The 24,831-nt window shown below is 43.2% G+C and overlaps 1 protein-coding gene across 2 annotated transcripts in view; it reads left to right on the top strand.

Moving 5' to 3' along the window:
• BMP7 (bone morphogenetic protein 7) overlaps positions 1–24,831 on the top strand; it is a 108,526-nt gene that overhangs the window by 54,595 nt on the left and 29,100 nt on the right. For both annotated transcript variants that reach the window (XM_007525141.3, XM_060184908.1), the window contains exon 3: positions 20,199–20,347. In XM_007525141.3, the coding sequence (XP_007525203.1) occupies positions 20,199–20,347 (149 nt within the window). The remainder of the gene's footprint in view (positions 1–20,198; positions 20,348–24,831) is intronic.

Below are 24,831 nucleotides of genomic sequence, written 5' to 3' on the forward strand. Positions count from 1 at the left end.
CGTACTTGAGCCTCTGCTTGCCTATAGGAACTTTCTTTTTTTTTTTTTTTTCCAAATGTATTAACATCTGTGTTTCATATCAGGGTCTGTAATTGCTTTAGCCTTTTTGGCAGGAAACAAAGAGAATTAATATTTTTCAATTTGGTCATGAACAGTCATCTGTAGCTGGGAAGAAGAGAGCCTGCTCAGATGTGAACTCAGTTAGGATGAGGGAATGCAGGCTTACTAGGAGGATAATGTTTTAAAGGAGTCCACCATGGTTAAGGAAGTACTTGGTTTTTCCACTTTCAAGATGGAAACAGGCATCTGGATAATTGTTTGAGGGTCTTCCAAGCACTGGCTCTTCCTTGATCTTTCTATTGCCAGCACTGTTTTCTTCTCTTTCCTCCACTATGCCCAAGGCTTTCCATTTTGCCACTCCAATAATGGAGGAAGGCAAGCTGACACCTGGTTTGCATTCCAGCATGCCTGTCTCCACACCCATTTGGACCCAAAGCAGGCATTGCTAATAGATTACAACACTTTATTCTGCCAAGGCAGGCATGGTTAATGGATCACAATACTTCTCCCTGCATAACCTGCACTTGACCACAATGAATCCTCAGTAGAGCCATCCTAATAACTGAAAGACAGGATAGTAAAGTTTGCTGGGCCCTGGTCTCAGGTCTGGTTTCCCTGAGATGAGGATCATGTGTGAAAGTGAATGATTAGGGAATGGTTTCAGAAAAGGTGGGAGTGTGGGGAAATGGGTCAGGCCAGGCATGTTAGGCAGCCAGGTCACAGAGATTCCCAGAGATGGTGACAGTGACTCTTTCTTGCTTCTGGGGCTTCTGGGGATGGAGATGAACCCTCCTCCCATCAGAGGATCCCGGTGGCTGATGTGTTTATACTTCTTTATCACTGGTATCATTTTAGGTGGAGTTTTTTAGCCATAGCACTGCTGTCATCTGGAATGACCCATTCTCAGTTCTAGGGGCTAGTCTGAGCCTGGGAATGTGCTCAGAAACATCGATGGTCTCTGTCCACTATACCACACTTAGAAAAGTGTGATCACTCTGGAATGACTCAAGATATGTCCCTCCAGGAAGGGAGAAAGTCTCTGGAGTGGAGAGAGGGGCTTCAGTCCAATGCCCAAGGTGAAGTGGGTGCTAGGGCCTCACAAGAAAGCCCACCAGCACTGCAGAGCCCACGTAGGAGGATCGGAGCTGCTGTGCCTTGAATAAGCCACAGGGATACTGTGGTTCCCCAGACATGCTCAGAGTCAGCAGTTCTGCAGCATCATCCTTGTATTCTTACTGCCTTTCCTTGCTCAACACTCTGCACCCCTCCAGTACTGCTGCACCCCACTGGCATCTGTCCAGACATAGGCAGCTGCTGGTGCGGTGGTCTAGGATGGGAGCAGACTGAGATGAAAACACAACCACCCAGGAGCACCTTGAAAGAGAAGAATATAGGTTTCTAGAGCTAACCCTGACTGGTATAGTGGAGGGGCTACTACAAATCTTTGTTAGTTTTGACTTTTTTTTTTTTATTTATCTTAAACAGCTTTGGGTTCACAGGAAGTCAAAAAGGTACGGGGATTTCCTCTGTACTCCTGGTCCCCACATGTGCACAGCTTCCTCCAATGAGCTTCCTTTCTCTGCACAATCCCATTTGGTCCATTTGTAACAACTGATGAACCTGCACTACACTGTCATTACCCAACGCCCATAGTTTGTATTAGGGCCACTCTAAGCATCGTGCATCTAATGGGTCTGTACTAATGTGTCATGCACGGTAGTCTCATGACAATTAAACCCTCTACACTCTATGTTCATTGTGTCCCCACCTTCTTAGCCTCCTAACCTTTCTGCTTTCTCCACTCTTCTGCCTTTCCCAGACTATCCCAAAGTTGGAATCATGCACTATGAGGCTCCTATTATAAATCGTTAAAAAGAAAAGAACCTCTTGGGATGGCTGTATAAATGCTGGTGCCCAGTGTAAAATGAAAACATGAAATTCTTTGTTTAAAAATAAGGGCAGTTTTCAGAGAGTGGTAACAGAGTGTTAGCTCTGTGTGTGGAACCCTGTGGGAATGCATGGGTGCAACCCATGAGGCTGACTGGCCTTACCAGCTTCCTGGGTGCAGGTCTCTAAATGCCTGCACTCATTTGGATGCTTCTCATCTGTACCGTGCAACTCTGACCTGCCTGTCTGGAGTGCATGTCTTTCACACACTGACCCCAAATAATTACCAGCTCTTTCTTATGTACATAGGCACAAAAACAGACACAGTCATGTGTAAATACACAGTACTTCACACAAGGTCAAGTGTTCACAGAGACTCATGCATATACACACAGGTTGGACTTTCTCTAGAGCTATCTCTTTTCTCACATCTGATTTTCCTCTCCCCATTTTCCTTCCCTGTTTCCCCAGCCCCTCACTGGTCTCATTCTCTATCTGGCTCAGAAACTTTAAACATTTTAAAACTTTAAACATTTTACCTTTTATCAGCAGCTTTTGTTTTCAGATCAGCAGGGAAGTTTGAGCAGATGGGAGTGCTCCTGACATCCCATGTCCAGATTCCCACTGTGACATCTTGCATCAGTGTGGTGTATGCTCTGTCCTTAAAGAGACAATGTGAGTCTATAATTATTATGAACGTGACTTCTCAGTTTTTTTTCACGTTAAGAAGATGTTAAGATGCACTGAAGGAGGCTTCAATGTGTGATATCTTTTCCTTTCTGTTTCTGCCTTGATCTTTCTCCTGTTTGAAATATGTCAGCCCAGATCAGTGAAGCCCCAGTAACAAAAACAACAAGTGTCATCTAGTTAGTGTGTCCTTTTCAGCATCTCTTGTTTGGAACTTCTTGGCCTTTGTTTCTGATGACATGGACACCCTGCAGCATTTATGACAAACCTCTCATGATTTTTCAGTCTCACTTATTCTAAAGTCCAGCTCAAACCTCCCTGTCTGTGGTCCCTCTGTCCTCTGAGGCTGGGTGGCTGGTATCCAGGGCACCTTGTAACTTTTTGGGTTTCAACTTCCAGTACTTGGCATGGCATAAATGTCTTGCTTCTTGAATGAAGACAGGGTTAGAAGAGGCTCTGCAAGGGTAGGATTTCTTTTCTCTGACTTCCTCATGGCCCAGTTAGGACCTCTTTGAAGTTGATCCTGGGGTCCAAAGAGTTGAACCAAGGAACTCCTGGGAAAATTTGTCATTAGCACAGAAATGGACATGGAGATATCCTTGGAAAACTTTCTCTCTCTCTCTCTCTCTCTTTTTTTTACATTTTTTTTGTTGTTGTTGGATAGGACAGAGATAAATTGAGAGAAGAGGGGAAGATAGAGAGGTGGAGAGAAAGATATGCATTTGCAGATCTGCTTTGCCACTTATGAATTGACCTCCTTGTAGGTGGGGAGCTGGGGGCTCAAACTGGGGTCCTTGCACTGGTCTTTGCACTTCGCACTATGTGTGCTTAACCCAGTGTGCCACCACCTGGCCCCATTTTCTCTTTTTTTTCTTCTTTCTTTTTTTTTTTTTTGTCAGACTTCACATTTGCATGGTTCCTCTGCTCTTGAGCCAATGTAAATTTTTTTTATTGGAGAGAAAGAGGGAGAAAGAGGGAGGGAGGGAGGGAGAGAGAGAGAGAGAGAGAGAGAGAGAGGAAGAGAGAGAGAGAGAGAGAGGGAGAGGGAGAGAGAGAGAGATGGAGAGACCATAGCACTAATCTACCATCAGTGGAACATCTTCTGGTACAGTGGTGTTCCACATAGTCCTGCAACTTGAACCCAGGACCTCACTTATGTCATGTGTCCTACCAAGTGAGCTATTTTCTGCCACCACCAGAGCAAAAAACAAAACACACCCAAACCAAAACCTTTCTTTTAAATAAATCCTAGTCCTTCACCTCAAACACAGAATATTTCTAGGATCCTGAATTCCTTCAAGTCTGTGAAACCTGGAGTTTATTCCTGGGTTTGTGAAGGCCCACAGCCTCCCAGTGTCATCATCTTCTCTCTTACAAACACTCTGCCTATGGATCATCTTGGGTGGTGTCAAGACTCGAGGAAGCAATATCTTCTCCCACTCATGGCCAGCTGCCTAGGATGGAGGCCCCCATCATGTTGACTTGGCTAGCTGTGAGCTCTGTTGGGTATGTGCCCTCCTTAGTGAGTCAGTTGAGCTGCGATCTTCAAAATGCCCTCTCCCCTGGGCTTTCTCTGGCTGAAAGAGGGTACAACACTCCCTGAGTAACCCACTTTTGCTGGCAGACAGATGGATGAACTCTTCAACTTCCTGGATCCCCAAGAAAATCCACACAGAACATTGTTCACATGGCATCCCTGGACTCCTGATGCCCACAGAACCCTGTTTTGGTTTCTCTTTATTTCTGCCTCACTCCATACACTCATCCTGAATTCAAAACAGAGTACTTATATTCACATTCTGGACATGGGCTTTGTCTTTGTCTCTAAGGTTCCTTAACTCTGAAAAGATGCATATCTACCTGTGGAGACCATGGGAGAATGAATGCCTTGACACACGCGTGTCCCCTGGCACGAACACTCTCCTCCACCTGTCGCTTTAGCTGCCATCACTCCTTAACAGTCCAAGGTCAGAGCTCAATCTTCTGCATAGAGTTCTTATTCTTTTTTAACTTTGAACTTGACCATTGTGACTCTGGCTTCTTTCTGCAAACTGCCTTGTGAAGTTCATTTCCTTTCTCTACTCTCTGCTTGTCTCACTTTATTGATTGCCCTGCCTCTTAAATAATTTTAAAACAGCCTGTGGTTCTTAAAAAAAAAAAAAATCAAGTTAGAGAGAAGCCCCAGCATGCACACCATGCTTGTTTATCCCCCCAAGTGTGCAAGTGGAGCAGGCTGCATTAGCCTTGTGCTATTTTGATCTGGATCTGGAGGTTGGGGGAAGTGGGGGCGGCTGGGGCAAGTCTTAGAGCATGAGTCTCCTCTCCCTGGCGCCTCGCCCGCCCACCTCTCCATGCCAGACACAGGGTTGCCCAGCAGCGTGGGATTTCCAAGACTGTCTCAGCAGCTCTGCCACACTCTCCCCAAGGCTGGGCTTTTCTGGGGGACTCCAGGAGCTCAGAGTGTCAGAGTGTTGATGTCACCATTGACATCAACTCTCAATTTTTTTTTTTTAAGATAGAAATAGGGATGGGAGGGTAGGGTAAGACCACAGCACTAAAGCTTCCTTCAATGCAGTAGGGGCCAGGCTTGAACCTGGGACCTGGCTCACATACATGGCGAAGCAACACACTATCCAAGTGAGCTATTTCACTGGCCCACCTTTTGTCCTTTGGATTTGTACTGAGATGAGATGGAATTCCTGGGTCTTCAGCTTTTAGGAAATCCTGAGGCCCAGATCCTGAGATCTTAAATAAGAGTTGTGTCCAAAAATGAACTTGAGATTGGCTTTCATCCCAGCAGTGGCTCTCTGCCTGTCTGTGTCCTCTTGGCTTCTGATGCCTATGGACAAAGTGATGATACCCACTAGGGCTGGGTTCAGGAAGGAAACTGACCACCTTCTGATTATACAGAAGGCTTCTTTGGAGGTGGGAGCATGGGGTATCTGGGGACTGACCACTGTGTGTGACAAGACAGCCTGGTTCCAGTGGGCATTGGTTGGGATGGCAGGCCATTGGGCAAGGAAATGGGACAAATTCATTTTTGGAGGCACCTGAGTCATTTGAGCTAATGCCTACTGTCTCTTTTTTAATAATATAGATTATAGAAGCCAGTAAAGTCTCCCTGGGTTAGTAAGAACACTCTGAATATACTAGCACATTCCTTCAACCTGGTACTGGTGGGGGTACTGTGCCTCTATGTTCTCATCTGGAATTATTTTTTATTTTATTTCTTTTTCTTTTCTTTTTATTTTTCTTTTATTTATAAAAAGGAAACATTGACAAAAAAAACCATAGGATAAGAGGGATACAACTCCACACAATTCCCACCACCAGATCTCCTTATCCCATCCCCTCCCCTGATAGCTTTCCTATTCTTTATCCCTCTGGGAGTATGGACCCAAGGTCATTGTGGGATGCAGAAGGTGCAAGGTCTGGCTTCTGTAATTGCTTCCCTGCTGAACATGGGTGTTGACTGGTCACTCCATAATCCCAGCATGCCTCTCTCTTTCCCTAGTAGGGTGGGGCTCTGGGAAATTGGAGCTCCAGGACACATTGGTGGGGTTGTGTATCCAGGGAAGTCTGGTCAGCATCATGCTAGCATCTGGAACCTGGTGGCTGAAAAGAGAGTTAACATACAAAGCCAAACAAATTGTTGAACAATCATGGACCTAAAGGTGGGAATAGTGCAGATGAAGAGTTGGGGGGAGGATCTTCCATTTTGTACATAGCTAGTAGGCATATTTTAGTTATATTCCAAAGGGCTTGTGGCTATACTAGTTTTTTTTTTTTTCCCCTGAGCCTGCAATCTGATATGCAGGTGGATCCAAGTTATTGTCTGGGGAGATGATATCATGGCTGGAAAAGGAACAGAAAGCTGAATCAGGGAAGAGAATAGCTCTCTATTATGAGAAAGATGTATAAATATTGTTGAGTGTTAACTCCATTGATTTGATGTGATCTTGGGCCCATAATCAGTTTAGGAGCCTGTGTGACCTCTGCATACCTGTAGATCTGAGCTCACATTCTGTGGTCATGAGTAGGAACATTCCAAGCTGCCCCAATATCGATCCATCTACCTTAGGTGTAGCATAGAGTATGTTGTCCATCCTCCCTTTGGAGGATGGAACATTCTCTACCATTGTTGATCCAAGTTGAGGGCAAGGTCCTATGGGGGACCAAAAAGGGGTCTCTTTTGTTCTTCCTGATAGAGATGACCTTGATCTTGAACCCAGGTCCTTGTGCATTGTAACATGTGCTCTCAACCAGGTGCACCACCACCTGGCCTGAATCTTTGACTTTGTGCGGCACCTTTACTGTGTCATCTCATGTATCCCACCCCTAGTAAGCCTCATCTTTATTCTCTCTCTACAAGTAAAAGAACCTGAAGGGCAAACCCAGGAACTCATCACAGTGAGGACCCTGAGCTCCACTCAGACCTCTAGATTTCAAGTTTTCTCCAGCTGGAAGATATTGAGTTGTTGGAAAAATTGTGATTTGTTTTTCTGTACAAAAATGCCTCATGACTTTTCAGGCAACCCAAGATATCCTTTCCCCACTGCAGTCCTTCTCTCTTTCCTCCTTCTGCATGTACACACAAGTTTGAGAGCCTCTCAGTCACACTCCCTTGCTGGGGTAACATTTCTTGGCAGCAGAGCTTCTCAGAGCCATTAAAGAGTGCATGTGTGTTATGACACCTCTGAACTGCATTTAAATACAGAACCTCTTTGATTTTCCATCACTGTTGGAAACACTATTCATGGGAGGCAGTGTTTTAGACCTTGGTATATTCTAGACATTTCGTCTCGCGAACACGTAAAGGAAGGCCCAGGGCATAATGACTGCTGATTTGTTTCCTGACTTAGACAAAACAGGTTTTCTGGCAACTGAACAGGAGTGTGCTTTTTCTTTTTCTTTTTACCTGGACATTAGATTTTATTGTGAGACATTCTATGTTTTGTTATATTTTGTCACTTGACATCTGTTAAAAATAAAAGTTCTGGAATGTCATTCCAGTGTGTATAATTTTTAAAGGATTGAGAAATGATTATTATTGATTTAACATTGGTTCAAAATCTTCGAGGATTTCAGGAGTATAGTTTTATAGGTGAGAGCCTGAAAAGTCCTCTCTCTGCTTCTACTGCCAAAGTTCCTGTGCTACCTCTATTAACCACCATAGTTTTCCCAGAGTATAAGAGTGCTAGATTACTATATAGGTGTATAAGTACACACACACACAACACACACACACACACACACACACACACACACACACACACACACACAGAGTTTATTTTTTTTGCAAGTTCATTTTCTTTACCTATTATCTATATTCCACATACAGGTGAAACCTGGAATTTTGGCTCCTTTGGCATGAGAGTCTCTTTGCATAACTATTATGCTATCTACCCTACCACTGTCCTTCACCTCTTTAGTTAGATCACTGAGCACAATCACTTAGTGTTCTTGACCCTTTTGTAAATATTTGGGGGTAGAGTAGAGTGGGTTAGTAGGGGAAAGGGAGAGGCAGAGAGGCAGACAACGGTCCTGGCAATACTGAGGACTACTTGCCCTAGCTCTGGCTAGGGGAGGAAGATAGCATGCCTTCCATGTCTTTCTCCTCCTGCCTTCTAAATTTATTTTATTCTTCCTAGATACTCTCATTTCTAAAGAAAATGTCCTTTTTTTTTTAAAAGAAAATGTACTTTTAAAAAGCTTCTGATCTCCCTGACTTTATCTTACCAGCACGAGGACACCAGGAACAGTTTGGGTGACTAGGGAAGAAGACAGGGTATCTCCTGCAACCCCAGGTGTGGTGTGGGGACCTGGCTGGGTCCTGCCCAGCCCAGGGTTTAGGAGAGGCACTCCCTGGACCTGGAGGCCACACCCAGTTTTCTCTTGGGTTCCTTTGATCTCTTCCCTGCTTCCCTGCAGGGCCAGTGTGAGCACCCTGTGCTGGCCTGACTCAGCCTCCAAGGCAGTGCCTCCATCACATCACACCAGCCGGGGGAATCTCCTTCTCCTCTCTCTCTTCATCTGCTCTCTAACTTCTGAGATATGTTTTAGAAGCCCCACAGATGTCCACAACATGCAGGGTTTGAAACATCCTTGCCTGTAGTTTCTCAGGAGCTACTCAGTGAGGGTAAGGATCAGAGCAGGTATGAGGCAGAATTAGCCTGGAGCTGATTATTTCCTTGCCTTGTTTGAAACTTCCCAGCCCCCAGGGATCAGGTGGTATTACAGTGGGTTAAGCGCATGTGGCGTGAAGCTCAAGGACTGGCTTAAGGTTCCTGGTTCAAACCCCCGGCTCCCCACCTGCAGGGGAGTCACTTCATAGGTGGTGAAAGCAGGTCTGGAGGTGTCTACCTTTCTCTCCCCCTCTCTGTCTTTCCCTCCTCTCTCCATTTCTCTGTGTCCTATCCAGCAATGACGACATCAATAACAACAGTAATAATAACTACAACAACAATAGAAAAAACAACAAGGGCAACAAAAGGGGGGGGGAGCAAGAAACTTCCCAGCTCCCATGTCCTCTTAGTACCTGAACCTCCCTGTGGCCAGAGACCCTGCACACTTCTATGGCCACCCTACCTCTGGACCTTCAGTCACCCTGTCCACCTTCCCTATCACACTTCATACATTCTATTCCTTTTGCCAGATCCCTCTCCTTGCCCCCATAAGCACCCTGCTCATTCCTCTGGCCCGCATCCTCATACTCCCTACTCATACTGTTGCACCCCAGCTTGGCTTCTTTTCCTTTGTCTTATGGGCCCAGAGGACTCCCACCTCTCCCTTGTGTTACTGAATAAGGGTGCAGAGAGTCTTGTGTGTGATGGGCTCAGAGCCTGGAGCCCACAGCTCCCTCCTACTCTGGTTGCCTTTGGGGTCTCTGGGCAGGGCAGACTTCAAGAGTGATGCTCTATTCATCTGGCTGCCTTAATAAACTGACCACTAACATATTGACTTGAGACCACACAGGGTCTCTGAGCTAAAATCAAATTGTCCCCTTAATTTGTTCCTTCTGGAGACCCCAGAGGAAAATAGAGTTTCTGATCTTTTCTGACTGCTGAAGGCTTTCACATTTCATGGTTCTCTGCTCCAACCAACTCTGACTCTGCCTCTGCCTCTGCCTCTGCACCCCCACATCTGCTTCTTTGACCCCCTTGCTTCCTTTCATTTATACGAACCCTGTGATTACATGAACCCGCTTGTACAATCCAGACATTTTTCTCTCAGGATCCTTCTCTTAGTCAGACCTGAAAAATCCACAAGAAAATATGGCACAAGATCTGAGGATGTGAGGGGGCTATTATTCTGCCTGTCACATAATCTGACCTTTATTTTATTTTATTTTATTTTTAAAATTTTATTTATTTTTACCGAAACACTGCTCAGTTCTGGCTTAGGGTGGTGTGGGGAATTGAACCTGGGACTTTGGCGGCTTAAGCATGAGAGTTCCTTTACATAACCATTATGCTATTTACCCTTGCCCACACAATCTGACCTTCATTTCTTTTTCTTTGATGGAGGGACCACTTTGCACTGACCTCTTCCTGGTCCATTCTCTCTCTTTGTCTGTCTCCCTCCCTCCCTTCCTTCCTTCCTTCCTTCCTTCCTTCCTTCCTTCCTGTCTCTGTCTTTCTGGTAGTGCTACTGTGAAGGGTGGGTCCTTTTCCTTTGGATCCTGCTGCTTACCACCTTAGGGTGTTTTTTTAAAACGTCCTTGCACCTCATTTTACCCTGCTGCTAGGTGGGGATTGTGACTATAAGGCCTCGTGGAAGAGGAAGGATTAGGTATGTCTGTCCGTGTCACTTGAGAACATGGTGTGTTCTTGGTGCCCAGGATGTTATATTGGGGTGCTGAAGCCCCCACCTGCCAGCCAGGATGATTCCAAATAAGACCCATCCAGCCTTCAACTTGCATTTGCTCCCTGAAAGTGAGGCTGTGTCTGATGGATCCTGGGGGAGTCAAGTTGGGTTTCAGATTGTAATGGCAAGGATTAAAAAGAAATTAGGGATTTAATAATGATTAACAAGATTGTAAGATAACAGGGATATAATTTCATGTAGTTCCTACCACTATAATTCCACGTCCCATCTCCTCCATTCGAAGCTTCCTTATTTTTTTATCCTTCTGAGAGGTCTCTGGGCAGGGTGGACTTCAAGAGTGACACTCTATTCACCTTGCTGGCATAATAAGCTGACCACTATGGGATGCAGAAGGTGGGAGGTCTGTATTCTGTAATTGCTTCTCTGCTGGACATGGATATTGACAGCTTGACCCATACCTCTAACCTGTTTCTATCTTTTTCTAGTGGAGCAGGGCTCTCGAGACTTAGAGGTCCAGGACACATTGGTGAGGTCTTGTGCCCAGGAAAGTCAGGATGGTGTCATGGTAGGGTATATAATTTGGTGGATAAAAGACCATAAGCTATAAAGCAGGACAAGTTGTTTAATAAGCAAGAACCCAATGGTAGGAATAGAGCACATAAAACTAGGGGTCTTTGTATGGGAAGAAGCTAAGAAGTCTATTTTAGGTATGATCCAAGGGAACATAGTAGTTTTTGTCTGAGCCCCCATAGCTAACATGCAGGTGGACTAAAAGCATTGTCTGGGAAGATAGTGCCAGAATTGAGAATAGGATTTGAAAGCTGGATTAGGGCAGAGAGTAGCTCCCAAATATGAGGAGAGTATATCAATACCGTTAACTGTTAACCCCATTGTTCTAACCTCGGGCCCATGTCTATTCATATTTAGCACAGGAGCCTGTGTAACCTCTGCATCCCTGTCAGTCTGAGCTCACAGCCTATGGTCACAGCTAGGGACATTCTAGGCTGCACTCATTTCAGGACCAATGTTCCTCAAGTGGCAGAGTAGGTTGACCCAGCCTCCCTTCAGAGAGTAGGGCAGTCCCTGCCATTTCTGCTCTATGGTGGGCAAGAATGTTTTTGACTACACAACCCAAGATTGAGAGCTGGGTTCTACTGTGTTGTTGGAATACTCATGACATATTTTTTAATGTTTTTCTATGCAAAAAATGTGTCATGACTTTTCCAGCAACCCAGTCATTCCCACATAGACACCAACAGCTCGTGCACCAGACACTATGGTCTTGCAAGTTGAAGTACAGTGGCTGGGGACCTTCCCAAAGTCCTGTTAAACTGTGACAGTCCTAGACTACTGAGCCCACTAACAGGAGGTGGTGCCATTCATTCCTAAGATCCTGCAGGGCAGAGGGAAGAACGGTAGAACTGGGTCCTGAGATGGGACAGAACTGTCCCAGAAGTCAGCCCTGGGGACAGGGGTGATCCATTGTGTTCCACTATCTCTGAAGATCGCTGCTTCTGGCTGCTATGGTCCAGGCTATGGAAATACTCAGACTTTCTGAGCCAAGCCAGTATATTGGGTGTGGGGTGGGGGCATTCTTCATGGGTCTTTCACTACTCAGGAGTTCATGGTGGGTGAAGGCCCCTGAGATCAGTCTCTACAAGACCCTGAGTGATAGAAGTTTTCCACCTTCCCATGTTAGATTTTAAAATACCTACTTTTCCATGGTGGTAGAATTTTTCAGTAGAAGGTAGGCTGGGAGCCACTGGAAACTTAGCTCCAAAGGTCTACTTTCTCTGGCTTATTATGGGTAAGATTTCAGCTCACAAGTGTCCCTGGGAGGTGGAACCCACAAGTCCCAGCAATGCTCCATCCCCAAGCTGGTAGTTAAATATTAACACCCCTCAAGGCCATGAGGTTGGGGTCACTGGTGGTTCATGCCTCACAGGGAACAGGACTTTAGGGGAGCCTGTGCTTCAGAAGGGGAACTTGACCTTCTAGGACCAGCTTCTGTTTCTTTCATCAGAAGAAGCTTGAGAAGGCGAAGTGATTGTTATCCTTCCGTTGTTTGTCCCCATTCCCCAACACACAAACATAGCTCAGTTACCACTCTGGACTGAGGGAGTGGCTGAATGACTCCTACCCACAAGGCAGCAGGTGGTGATGAAGGGTGGGAAATACATCAGACTAACCACCTGGCCAAGTTGGTTCTGAGATCAACTAGTGGATGAAAAGATGATGCTTACATGCAGCTCTGGCTTCTTTCAGAAATAGAATGTGTGCAGCCAGGGAGGTGGCACAATGACTAGAGACTAGGACTTGAAAGCATGAGGTCCTGAGTTTGATCCCCAGCATCACATGTACCAGAGAGATGCTTTGGTGTTTTTTTTTCCTTCTCTCTCTCCCTCTCTCCACCCTCTAAAACTAATCTTAAAAAGAGAAATAGAATATGCTTACCTAATTGAGACCTGTGTGTGTAGACTTAAGGAAGAAGCATACTTCAGAGTTAGTTGTTGTCTGAGTGCTGGCTTTTCATACTGGTGTGGAAACAATAAAAAGGATTCTCATAACAACACCACACTCTACCTTGTGGATTTATGTTGGCCTTATCATAACATTTTTTTCAGGATATAATCTTATTTTTATATTTATTTATTTTCCCTTTTGTTGCCCTAGTTTTTTTTATTGTTGTTGGAGTTATTGTTGTTGTTGTTGATGTTGTCATTGTTAGATAGGACAGAGAGAAATGGAGAGGAAAAGAAGACAGGAGGAGAGAAAGATAGACACCTGCAGACCGACTTCACTGCCTATAAAGCGACTCTCCTGCAGGTCGGGGGGTGGGGGCTTGAACCGGGATCCTTAAGCTGGTCCTTGTGCTTTGCACCATATGCATTTAACCTGCTGCGTTACTGTCCGACTCCCTTCAGGATCTAATGTTATTGAGATAGAATTCACATACTATACAGTGCAGCTTTGTGACGTGTACAGTTCAGGGGAGTTTAGTATATTCAGGATTGCACAATCAACACCACTATTTAATCTTGGAGCACTTTTCTCACCCCAAGAGGGAACTCCTTACCTTATAGCAGTCACCTTCTTCCCAGCTGTTGATCCTTACTGATCTATTTTCTGTCTCTGTGAATTTGCTTCTTCTGGACAGTGTATATACATTAACATACATAATATTTGGTCTTTAAGTAGTAAAATGGTAGAATCATCTGTAACTCTTATGGACACCTTTTGAAAAACCTGCTGGGAGTCAGGCGGTAGTGCAGTGGGTTAAGTGCAGGTGGCGCAGAGTACAAGGACCGGCGGGAGGATTCTGATTCGAGCCCCCGGCTCCCCACCTGTGGGGGAGTCGCTTCACAGGCAGTGAAGCAAGTCTGCAGGTGTCTCTCTTTCTCTCCCCTTCTCTGTCTTCCCTTCCTCTCTCCATTTCTCCCTGTCCTATCTAACAACGACAACATCAATAACAACAACAATAATAACTTAATAACTATAACAACAAAAAACAACAAGGGCAAGATAAAGGAAAATAAATAGATAAATATTAAAAAATCATGAAAAAAAACTGCTTTACTGTTTTCCATAGTAGCAACCACATTTTACATTTCCACCAGCATTGTATGAGAGGTCTAACCCATTCATATCCTTGTCAGTGTTTGTAAATTATGCATTTGGTTTTAGTCATTCTAGAGAGGATAACCACTTATGATTTTGATTTACATTTTCTTAGTGAATAATAATGTTGACGACCTATTCGTGTGCTCAGTGGTTGTTTGGTTTTTCTAAAAGTATATTTATTATTTATTGGATAGAAATAGAGAAATTGAGAGGATAGAGGGTGCTAGAGAGGGAGAGAGACAGAGATACCTGCAGCACTGCTTCACCACTTGTGAAGCTCTCCACACTGCAGGTGGGGACCAGCGGCTTGAACTCTGATAACATGTGCACTTAACCAGGTATGCTACCACCGGCCCCAAGGTTGTTTATATATCTTTTGAGAAATATCTATTTACATTGGCCTAATAGCATGCTAGTTTTGGCTTTAATAGGTTCTCAACTTGCCTCTTTTTTTTTTATAACCATTTTGTATAAGGAATTATCTGTTGATGATTTAATAAGCAGAGCAAGGCCTTTTATTCCTATCATAATTCTTTACTGCATATTAGGTGACTCGGACATTCTACTTAATTTTTTCACTGGTTTTAACACATGTATTTCCCTAGAAATTTGTATACAAGACATTCTGTTTTCCTTTTAAAGATTTATTTTATTACGTATAAGAGTTTCATGTGAGACAAAGAGAACACCACTGTAGTCACATGAGGTGCTGGGAATTGAACTAGGAACCCGAGACATGCAAGTCTGATGCTCTACCTGTTGAACAATCTTCCCAGTTACCAGCCCATTCTGTTTTTGCTTAATACAATATTTCTTCTTGTCAAGAAGTATGGATTTATCTAGTTCTGTGAAGTAGATTCATGACATTTGATGAGCCATAATGTTTTTACTAGCTCCTCCTAGTAAATGGTCAGTTTCCAGTTGTTAACAATGTGACTTGTTTGGATTCTCTCTGTGTGTGGAACAAACCACCCACAATGTAGTGGCTACAACAACAGTCATTTTATTGCTCAGGAATTAGGGCAGGGCTCAGCATGGTGTTTCTCTTAGTAGTGTCTGCTGCATCACTGATGAAAGTGGGGGCTTGGCTGGAACTGGAACACCCAAGATAGTACCTCACCTGAGATTGGCTTGGTTTCCCCCTCCCCCTCTTTTTATATCTCTCTTTAGGCCATTTCCTTCAATCAAGCCATGTGGTCTCTTTCTTTAGCAGTGCATTCAGATTTCTCCATCTAGTGGCTAGTTTCTTAGAGAGCAAATCCAGAACTGCTGAGCTTCTGACATACAAGAGGTTAGCCCAGACTTGAGGTGAGGAATAGACAATTTATAAAGGAGTTTCCTATGGAGGTACTATTGGTGGTCATATTTACAGAATGTCTAACACAACTCTGAACATCCTGATGAATTTTGGAGTCTTAGGTAAGCTTTCCTTGAATGAATGTGCAATTTATTCACTTACAGATCTCAGGAAGCCAACTCAGATATTAAGTCTTCTAAAATCTGTCCAAAGAGTACACACCAAACACTTAGCTGAGTTGGTGGTAGTAGTAGTAGATTTTTATGGTAGCTATAAAGATGTTCCAGGGAACCTTGAGATTGTATCTTTAGCCTAATAGCGATTTGGGTCTCACAATGGCTAAAGATGGCATTATCTTCATTTTACAGAAAGAAAAACTAAGGTTAAGGAAGTAACTGACTTGACCTATCAATGTGCCCCATTACCTGCCATTCAGATTTTACCCCTCTAATATTTTCTCATTCTTTGGCAATATTGTGTGGAGTAATACATATCATACAAGTCAACCTTCTGTTTCTTGTCTCTATCTCTTGAAGGGTTAAGGAAGTAACAGGGCTTAGATGCTTGAGCCAGACTTCCCACATATGTCCTGGTCCAGTCACTTAGGAAGTATAGCAACTAGACAAAAGGGCTTGCCTCTGAGCTTCACTTTCCTCTTCTGTAAAATAAGAACAAGTAATCTTGCTGTTAGAAGAGATTCAGAACTACAACAATAAAACAACAAGGGCAACAAAAGGGAAAATAAATAAATATTAAAAAGAAGAAGAAGAAGAAGAAAAAGAAGAAGAAGAAGAAGAAGAAGGAGAAGAAGGAGAAGAAGAAGAAGAAGAAGAAGAAGAAGAAGAAGAAGAAGAAGAAGAAGAAGAAGAAGAAGAAGAAGAAGAAGAAGAAGAGGAAGTAGAAGAAGAAGAAGAGATTCAGAAAACCAAGGCAAGACAAGTACTAGATCTCCAGCTTAGGCAAAGCATAAAAGGATGTAAAAAGATGCCTGTGCCACCCGTATACCTCCCCCACCTTTGCTTCCATCTGGGCTGGGTCAGGGAGGCCAGCTTGTTAAATGTAAATAAGATACTCTTTTATATATATATAGAGAGAGATTAGTCAATACCACTCGGTCTTTCATTATGTAATTCATGTATTAAAATATTTGTATTTTTTTTAGGGCTAGTACCTCATCCACATTCCATTTCATCATGCCCAGGCTAATTTTCATTTTGTTTTTGCTTTTACTTTAAGGAGGTGGGAGAGAGAGAGAGAGAGAGAGGAAAGCTGGAGCTTCTCTATATGCTTGTCACTCTCATATGGTACAATGTTCAAAACTCAACCCCAAGTACCACATATATACATATATATGTGTGTATATATACATATATATGTATATATATATAACTTCAAAAATACATTTTACTTAATGATCATTTAAACTGAATTTCATGTTAAATATGAAGAATATATGGAAATTAAAATGTCCAGTAGAGTTAAAGCAACCTTACCTTCTCAGTGTATCCACTATGATGCCTTAATTTCATAAGAAAGGGCCAGAAGATAAATAAGATATTCAAAGAATGTCACAAAAGGCCTGTGTAGTCCCTCTAGGTTGTTAGAATCATTGTGTTCTAGTGAGACACTTCAGGTGGCAGCTAGAAATTTTCACTCTTCCAGCTGTCAGTTTAGACTCGGTCTGTCTGTGTCCCTTGCCTGCAAGCATGGCCTTTTAAACTAAAAGCAGAGCCTATGTTGCTAGTGCCTCACTCTTGCCACAGCTGCACATCCTTCTTGCCCCATCGCCTCCAAAGGAAGGTTTGGTTCTTCCAAGCGTCATTGGGTCAAACTGTAAAGTGACTAGGTAGAGGAGGCTTAGTGCTTCATGTTAGTGTAGGATGAGTCAACCCTACCTGAAACATCTGGGCCTTGTTGTCATGGACTGTAACAAGGTGCTCACTGTTCAAAGGGCCACGTATATCTCCTACGCTACTATTCATTGTTTCACTGTCTGTAAAGGCCATGCCAAATCTCTGATCATGTCATACTGCAAAGGACAATTTTCTAGCAAAGTCTTACCGAGGTTTATGACTTCTATGCCATGGTGTAGCTTTTCCTCCTAGGACCCTGGATTCCTGGTCATTCTGGCTGTGATGTGTCCTCTCTCACCTGTGAGTTATCGAAAATGGCTGATTCATTGGCAGTCTTTCCTGGGTCCATCAGCCAGGAAATTATCAAGCTATTAGTGATGAAGATAGAAGGAAACTCTTGTTTTCAAGAATAAAATCTAATGTGGACATTCTTCATGTCCAAACGGATCCTGATACATCACTTCATGATTGTAGTTAAGTTTGGAGATGAAAATTGAGCATGGGGTTTTCAAAATTCTTTGTAGCTGTAAAAGAACTTCCTTGATTCTATAATCACTGTATTCAAGAGGTAAGAGCTTCTCAAAGATCTCAAGGAACAGTTTGACTTAGAGGCAGTGTGCTGTCTTATATTGTAAGAACATCTTGTTGATTCTAATATTTGAAGTTGGTTTTTTTACATACAATTCATAAGATAATAAATCTTTTGAATTGATGCATTGATTGCTGAGTCTTACTTGAAAAGTGGGCTTGGGAAGAGCATCTGCTGTGTATATAATCCTCATTTCCATCTTGTAGTCCTATTGATGCTATTCTTCACCATGGACATGGACTGGAGTAAGGACTTCACTATATCAAATTGATTCTCTGTCCCAAGACTTTCAGATGGAGAGAAATACATGTCATGTTCATTCCTTCTTGTATTATATGAGAACCCTGTACAACTTGCCTTAGCCCTTGTCTGTTCTTAAGCCTTGTTCTCCATCCCTGTGTAGACTTTTCTGAATGCTCTGTTAACCTACAAATTCACTGGGTTGTTGGAAAAAACATGACATATTTTTTTCTATGCAAAAATGCATCATGGCTTTTTCAACAGCCCAGTATTCCCAATGGGTTTTGAATTAGGATAAATTTGAGACACTATCATTACTAATTTACTTTATTGTCTCTTGAATCTTGCACATATTAACATGGCTGAGGAGTGTCTTAGGTATTATTGCATGCAGAAGAGTTTCAGTTCAACTGACTATATAAACTTGGAGGGTTTTAGCAAAACAGGAAAGACTCACAGGGATGGTAGTTTTAGAAGAGAGAGTTGGAGATGGGGGTATAGTTTGAAAGGGAATCTGCTGCTTGATTTCAGTTGACAGCTTAGTGGATTATCTCACAATGAGTTTGCTCTGCTAAAGGCTCTGAAATGATGGTTACTATACCCAAGCAAAGGGCATGCCCATGAGAAACACCTTTATGCATGTCTGCAAGCTTGGGCTAAGAGGTAGCCTGAGTGGATTCCATCCCTTCCTTGACTGTGTGCCAGCAGGGAAAATGAGCTTGTTTTCCTGAGCCTCAGCTTTGAGATTTGCACAAAGGTGGATGAGTATGGTAAAGACTACTACATCACAGAGTTGTGGTAAGGACTCAACAACATGATGCTAGTCAGACGTTTTAAGCCAGTACCTGACACATGTGAAATACTCAGTAAGCTGTTAAAATGCCTGGAGTGTCTATGTGTAGCAGAGACAATTCCTTTGCACTCCCAGGAAAATGAGATTACTCCTGGTCTTACAGAGTTGTCAGTGTCCTAGAGCCAGGGCCTATCTTATGGATGTTGTTCATAACTATACTCCAGTGACCAGTACAATATAGGGGTTCAGGTATTTTAATTGACAACTGAAGGACTCAACATATCAAACCTTTGAATTCTTATAATTAAAAGTGTGTGAGATGGGGGAATAGGTCTATCTGTCAGTTCCCGTGTCCAGCAGAGGAGCAAAAACAGAAAACAGACCTCCCCACCTTCTGCACCCCATAAAGATCTTTTGGTCTATACTCCCAGTGGGATAAAAAAAAAAAAAAGAAGCTTCCAATAGAGGGGATGTGATATGACTATGGTGGTAGGAACTGTATGGAATTGTACCTCTTATTCCACAGTCTTGTCAATAATTATTAAATCACTAATAATAAAAAAGAACTTGAAAAATAAGAAAACACAAAGCAGAACTTGGATTGGGTTTGATATATTTCACCAAGGTAAAAGACTCTGAGGTGGAGAGAGGGTTCAGGTCCTGGAACATGATGGCAGAGGAGGACCTGGAGGTGGTTGACTTGTTCTGTGGAAAACTGAGCAATGCTACACATGTGCAAACTACTGTATTTTACTGTTGGCTGTAAACCATTAATCCCCCCAATAAAGAAAAAAAGTGTGAGAGACATTATATTTTCTATACTAGAATTATACTATTCAGCAATATAAAAACCCATCCATCCATCTATCCATCCATCCTTCCATCCATCTTCCATTAACTTCAAAATTAATCATTGTTTTACCCATTTTGCTACTAAAATTTGAGGAAGAAAGAATCAAAGGGCTACCTCTGTTAGTAATATCAGTCTAGCAGACCACCTCCTGTCTGTTAGTGAAGAAGTTTCATAATGTGGAAATGAAGAGTGTCTGCATGAGTGCTCAACTGCTTGGGCTCAAACCCCAGTGCTGCAACTTCCTGGCTAAATGATTTTGGGTAAGTTATGCATTCAGTGAAGAGAAGAAAACCCTACGACTTAGAAATATGAGTACTGAAAGCAGTGATATGTATAACACCACTTTGAGAGGAATGGCAGCTCTTCTCCTGCCTCTCCTACTCTACAATGTTCTATTTTCCATAAGTGTCTAGCTGTTTGGGCTGGTTGTCCAAGACATGACCTAACTGACCTGAAGCCCATGCCTCTGTTCCTTTCTCTGTTCCTTTCAGGGAGTCAGACCTGTTCCTGCTGGATAGCCGCACCCTCTGGGCCTCGGAGGAAGGCTGGCTGGTGTTTGACATCACGGCCACTAGCAACCACTGGGTGGTCAACCCCCGGCACAACCTTGGTCTGCAGCTCTCTGTGGAAACTCTGGACGGTAGGTTCCCTGCTACTATACTGGTTAGGTGTCTTCCTCTTCCTCCTCCTCCTCCTCCTCCTCCTCCTCCTCCTCCTTTTTCTAACCTTTATTTATTAATGAAATGACAGAGAAAAACACAGAATCACTCTGGCATATGCAGTGCCAGGGATCAAACTCACGACCTCTTGTTCAAGAGTCCAACACTTCATTCACTATACTACTTCAAGGACTATCCCAGCTAGTTCTGATGCATTCCTTGCTCATAAACTTATGGGGGGGGGGGGACTCAGAAGGTCTCATGTTTGTTTCTCTTAAGAACAGGTTTCCCGGGGAGTCGGGTGGTAGCGCAGCGGGTTAAGCGCAGGTGGCGCAAAGCGCAAGGACGTTTGTAAGGATCCCGGTTCGAGCCCCTGGCTCCCCACCTGCAGGGGAGTCGCTTCACAGGCGGTGAAGCCGGTCTGCAGGTGTCTGTCTTTCTCTCCCCCTCTCTGTCTTCCCCTCCTCTCTCCATTTCTCTCTGTCCTATCCAACAATGATGACATCAGACATCAATAACAACAATAATAACTACAACAACAATGAAAAACAACAAGGGCAACAAAGGGGAAAATAAATAAATAAATAAATATTAAAAAAAAAAAAGAACAGGTTTCCCCTACTCACTCCCCAACCCACTCAACCCCCAGATCTTGAAACCAAACCCAAAGTGTCACACACTTTATACAAGACAATTAATTGTACAGTTGGCTGCAGCTGGGTTAGGTAAGACCTCATTGCTAAAAGTGTGGTCTCACATCTGCAAAGGTCACACCTTCCCTGTTAGAAATGCAGGCTATCCTCTGTCCCAGGCCTGCTATATCAGAACCCACAGTTCAGCAGCAGGCATGAGTGATACCCCAGCATGGAATGGTCTGAGACTTGCTGATGGAGGCTCTAGAGCTGCCAGACACAGGGTATTTCGAGCTGTCGTGTGCCCATAGGAATGTGGGACAGTGTCCCTAAGCTCTGTCCACCAGATGCCAGTTGCAACAATGCAAAATGTCTTCAGATGTTGTCAGATGTTCTCTGCATGGCTGAATTGCCCCTTGGTGAAGGACCACTGGCCATGTGCAAGGCAATGGACACATTCCCAGGTGATACTGAATGTGGCCAGTGTCCCAAATACTTAAAGAGTTCACCGTTAGCTCATACTTTACATACATACACCATTTCACACAAGCACATCAGTTTCTGAGCAAAACAAATAGGAAGTGTCTGGGAACTGAGTATGGGCTTGACTGCCCAAGTTCTCTTTTCCCAAAGTGTAATTTTTTAGTAAGTGGGGGAAGGGAGGTTAGGGGGCATGCAGCATCTTTTTTACATCAGCTTTAAGGAAAAAAGATGAGGGGTCAGGAGATAGCTTTCTCAGTAGGGCACAAACTTTATCATTATTGAGGACTGGGGTTTGAGCTCCCAGCCACCATGTGGGAATACATGCATAGGGGAAACTTGACTGCTGGTAAAGTAGTCCTGTGGTATCTCTTGGTATCTTTTCTCTTTCCCTGCTTATCTCTCTTCCTCTCTTTTTAAAAATTATATATTTATTTATTTATTATTAAGGATAGAGAGAAATTGAGAAGGGAGGAGGAGTTAGAGAGGGAAAGAGACAGAGAGCACCTGCAGCCTTGCTTCACCACTTGTGAAGCTTCCCCTTGAAAGTGTGGATTAAAGGCTTGACCTGAGTCCTTGCACACTGTACTGTAATGTGTGTGCACCACCACCTAGCTCCTTTTCCTCTTACTTTGTAAAAGAGGGAGGAGAGAGAGACATGGAGAAATATCACCAAGAGTGAAGGAATTGTGCAGCTTTGGAAACCCTAGTGGTGGTAGTGGGGAGGGGGAATCAAGAAATAAAAAGGAAGGAAGTAATTTATACCAGAATAGGTAATGTATGTCCATGACTCAAAATTCCAAAGTTCCAATGGATATGCAGTATGAATAGTTTCCCTCTAGCTTCTTTCCCTACAGTAGTTGATTGTGCCTCCCAGAGAAACTGCTTTTTCCATGTTGTAAGCTGGGTACTTAAGATATTACATGTGGATTCTGTTTCTCCCCTCCCACAAATAGTCACTTCACCTTGGTTTTTCGTACCTGACAACTTATCTTGGAGCCTAGTCCTTTTCAGCCACTTGAAGAGCTTCCTCATGTGTTTAATGGCTGTTGTATATGTATGTAGCTATGTCTGGCTTTGCACAAGTTCCATAATCTGTCAGATCCTTTTCTTCCTTGTCTCTAACACATGGGCAATAAAAAATAAAAAAGGCTTTTTTTAAAAAATAGTGTCTTACTATGTAATAGGTGTTGCCTGGGATTCTTGTATAAATTCAGATTCTGACTCAGTGGATCAGGAACATTTCCAGCCTGCCACTAGGTGAGGCATGGGCAAAACTTGGAATAAGGATGCCTGACACCAGGACCTGGTTCACAGTCCACATGTCCTAAGTGAGAGTTGTCTTCATTAAAACAATTGCAATTCTTCCATGTGGGCTTCTTCAACCCTCCCTTCCAATGGATAGACATATAGGTGTTTTCAGGTCTTTGCATTTGCCAATGAGGTTACAGTGGGAATCCTCAATGTTTGGACCATTGTAAAGTGGAGTGAATGTAACTATAGATAAATTCCTGAGAATGGCATGGCCTCTTGTATTTTTGATAGATTTTCATCTATTTTCCTTCCTTAGAGATCATCCGCTTGCACCCCTACTAAAAACACCTGTTATCCCTTCTCTGCCAGTACAAGTTCTCAAGCTTGTCTGTCACCATTTGTGATCCAAGATATTTCAGCTGGGATGTGCAGGTTTGCTTTGCCTTCTCTCATGTGTGTGTTTGAGCCATTCCATATAGGTGCCCTTTGCCATTTCTTCCCTGTGTACCAGCAGCTCTTATATCCCCACCCCATTGTTCTGATAAGGCACTGGTCTTTTCTTTCTTTATATTCTAGAAACACTCATCCTGGTGGGAGATACAGCATAATGGTTATGCAAGGAGACTCTCATGCCCGAGGCTTCAAAATCCCAAGTTCAGTCCCCCCTCACCACCATAAACCAGAGCTGAGCAGTGCTCTGATAAAAATAAAATCACCCCTTTGAGATTTTGAGCAGCAATATTTCCTGTGGTGTTTATTTTTTTATTATTTTTTACAGTATTTAATGATGTGTCTTACCAAGTGCATTTAGTCAGCAGAGCTGGATTTAATTACAAGGTTCCTTATCACTCCTGTATTTTGCCTCTTTCCCTTTCTTATCAGAGGCCACTGCTTTGGTCTGACTCCTCTGCCTGAATTTTAAGATACCAGAATTATTCAGTAAGACCATGTAATGTGTGGGAGGTGCCATAGAGTTTAGAACCATAGTTGACTTCTTTCCAGTTTGGTCTTCTTTCTACTGATTTGTCTCTCAGCTTTACCTCCCAACCTCTTTCTACTGTCCATACCCCTGACACCTTTGGGAGTGGGGAGGGTGGGGGTGGTAGAGTGGTAGAAAGTGCAAGAAATTTTCAGTGTTCTATATTGGCTTGGCAAACTCTTCCTGCTGGACCATTCTCAGTCCAATGCCTGTTTTTGTGTGGCCTGTGAGCTGAGGATAGTTTTCACATTTTTAAACAGTTGAGAAAAATCAAAAGAAGAATATTTCGTGACACATAAAATTATGTGCGCTCCACATCTTGATGTCTGTAAATAGTTTTATTAGCACACAGCCACACTTGTTGCTTTCCATATGATCTAGGCTTGCTTTGAGTTTTAGCAGCAGAATTGAGTTTCTGCAAGAGATTCTGGGGTCCACAAAGCCAAAAAAATTACTAGAATAGAAATATCTAGGGATATTTATTTATTACTAGATATTATTATTTGGCTCATAGCTAATAAATAGCTAGAAGTAGCTAGAAGCTAGAAGTAGCATTTATAGGAAAAGTGTGTATTCTCAAACTTCTCAAACTATGTTCCATGAAGAGTTCCATGAAGGGAATGGGGATGGTTTCATTTCATTTCAGTATAAGAAACAGGTAGGAAAAACAAACTGGGTTTCTCTGGATGACTTCTCAGAGCTTTTATTGTGCTTATGTTCATTGTGAGTCCCCTGATAGCAGAGAAAAAAATCACACACTAACTGACAATAATCTTTCTACTCTTCTTTTTTCCTTAAACACCCAGTGAAATCTATTGGGATGAGGCTAAGATAAGAGTCTTCTCTTGGGAGTTACCCCTTCTCTGGGCTTGTATATACTGGCTAGACTCCCCAGCTTGATCTCCATGGGTGCTGTGCTGTCTGCCCACTGGTGCTAGATAGGTTTGGTTTTCTTATTTCTTTTGGCCAGAGTACCATTCATCTCTGGCTATTGATGCTGAAAAATGAACCTGGGACCTCTTCTGAGCAAGTCTAATGCATTACCACTGTGATATCTCCCAGCCCTTTATTCCTAAATGACACTCAGCCCACTTGCCCAAGTACTTGACCTGCCACTAGT

This window comes from Erinaceus europaeus, chromosome 1 (genome assembly GCF_950295315.1).
Source record: "Erinaceus europaeus chromosome 1, mEriEur2.1, whole genome shotgun sequence".
Lineage (NCBI taxonomy): Eukaryota > Metazoa > Chordata > Mammalia > Eulipotyphla > Erinaceidae > Erinaceus > Erinaceus europaeus.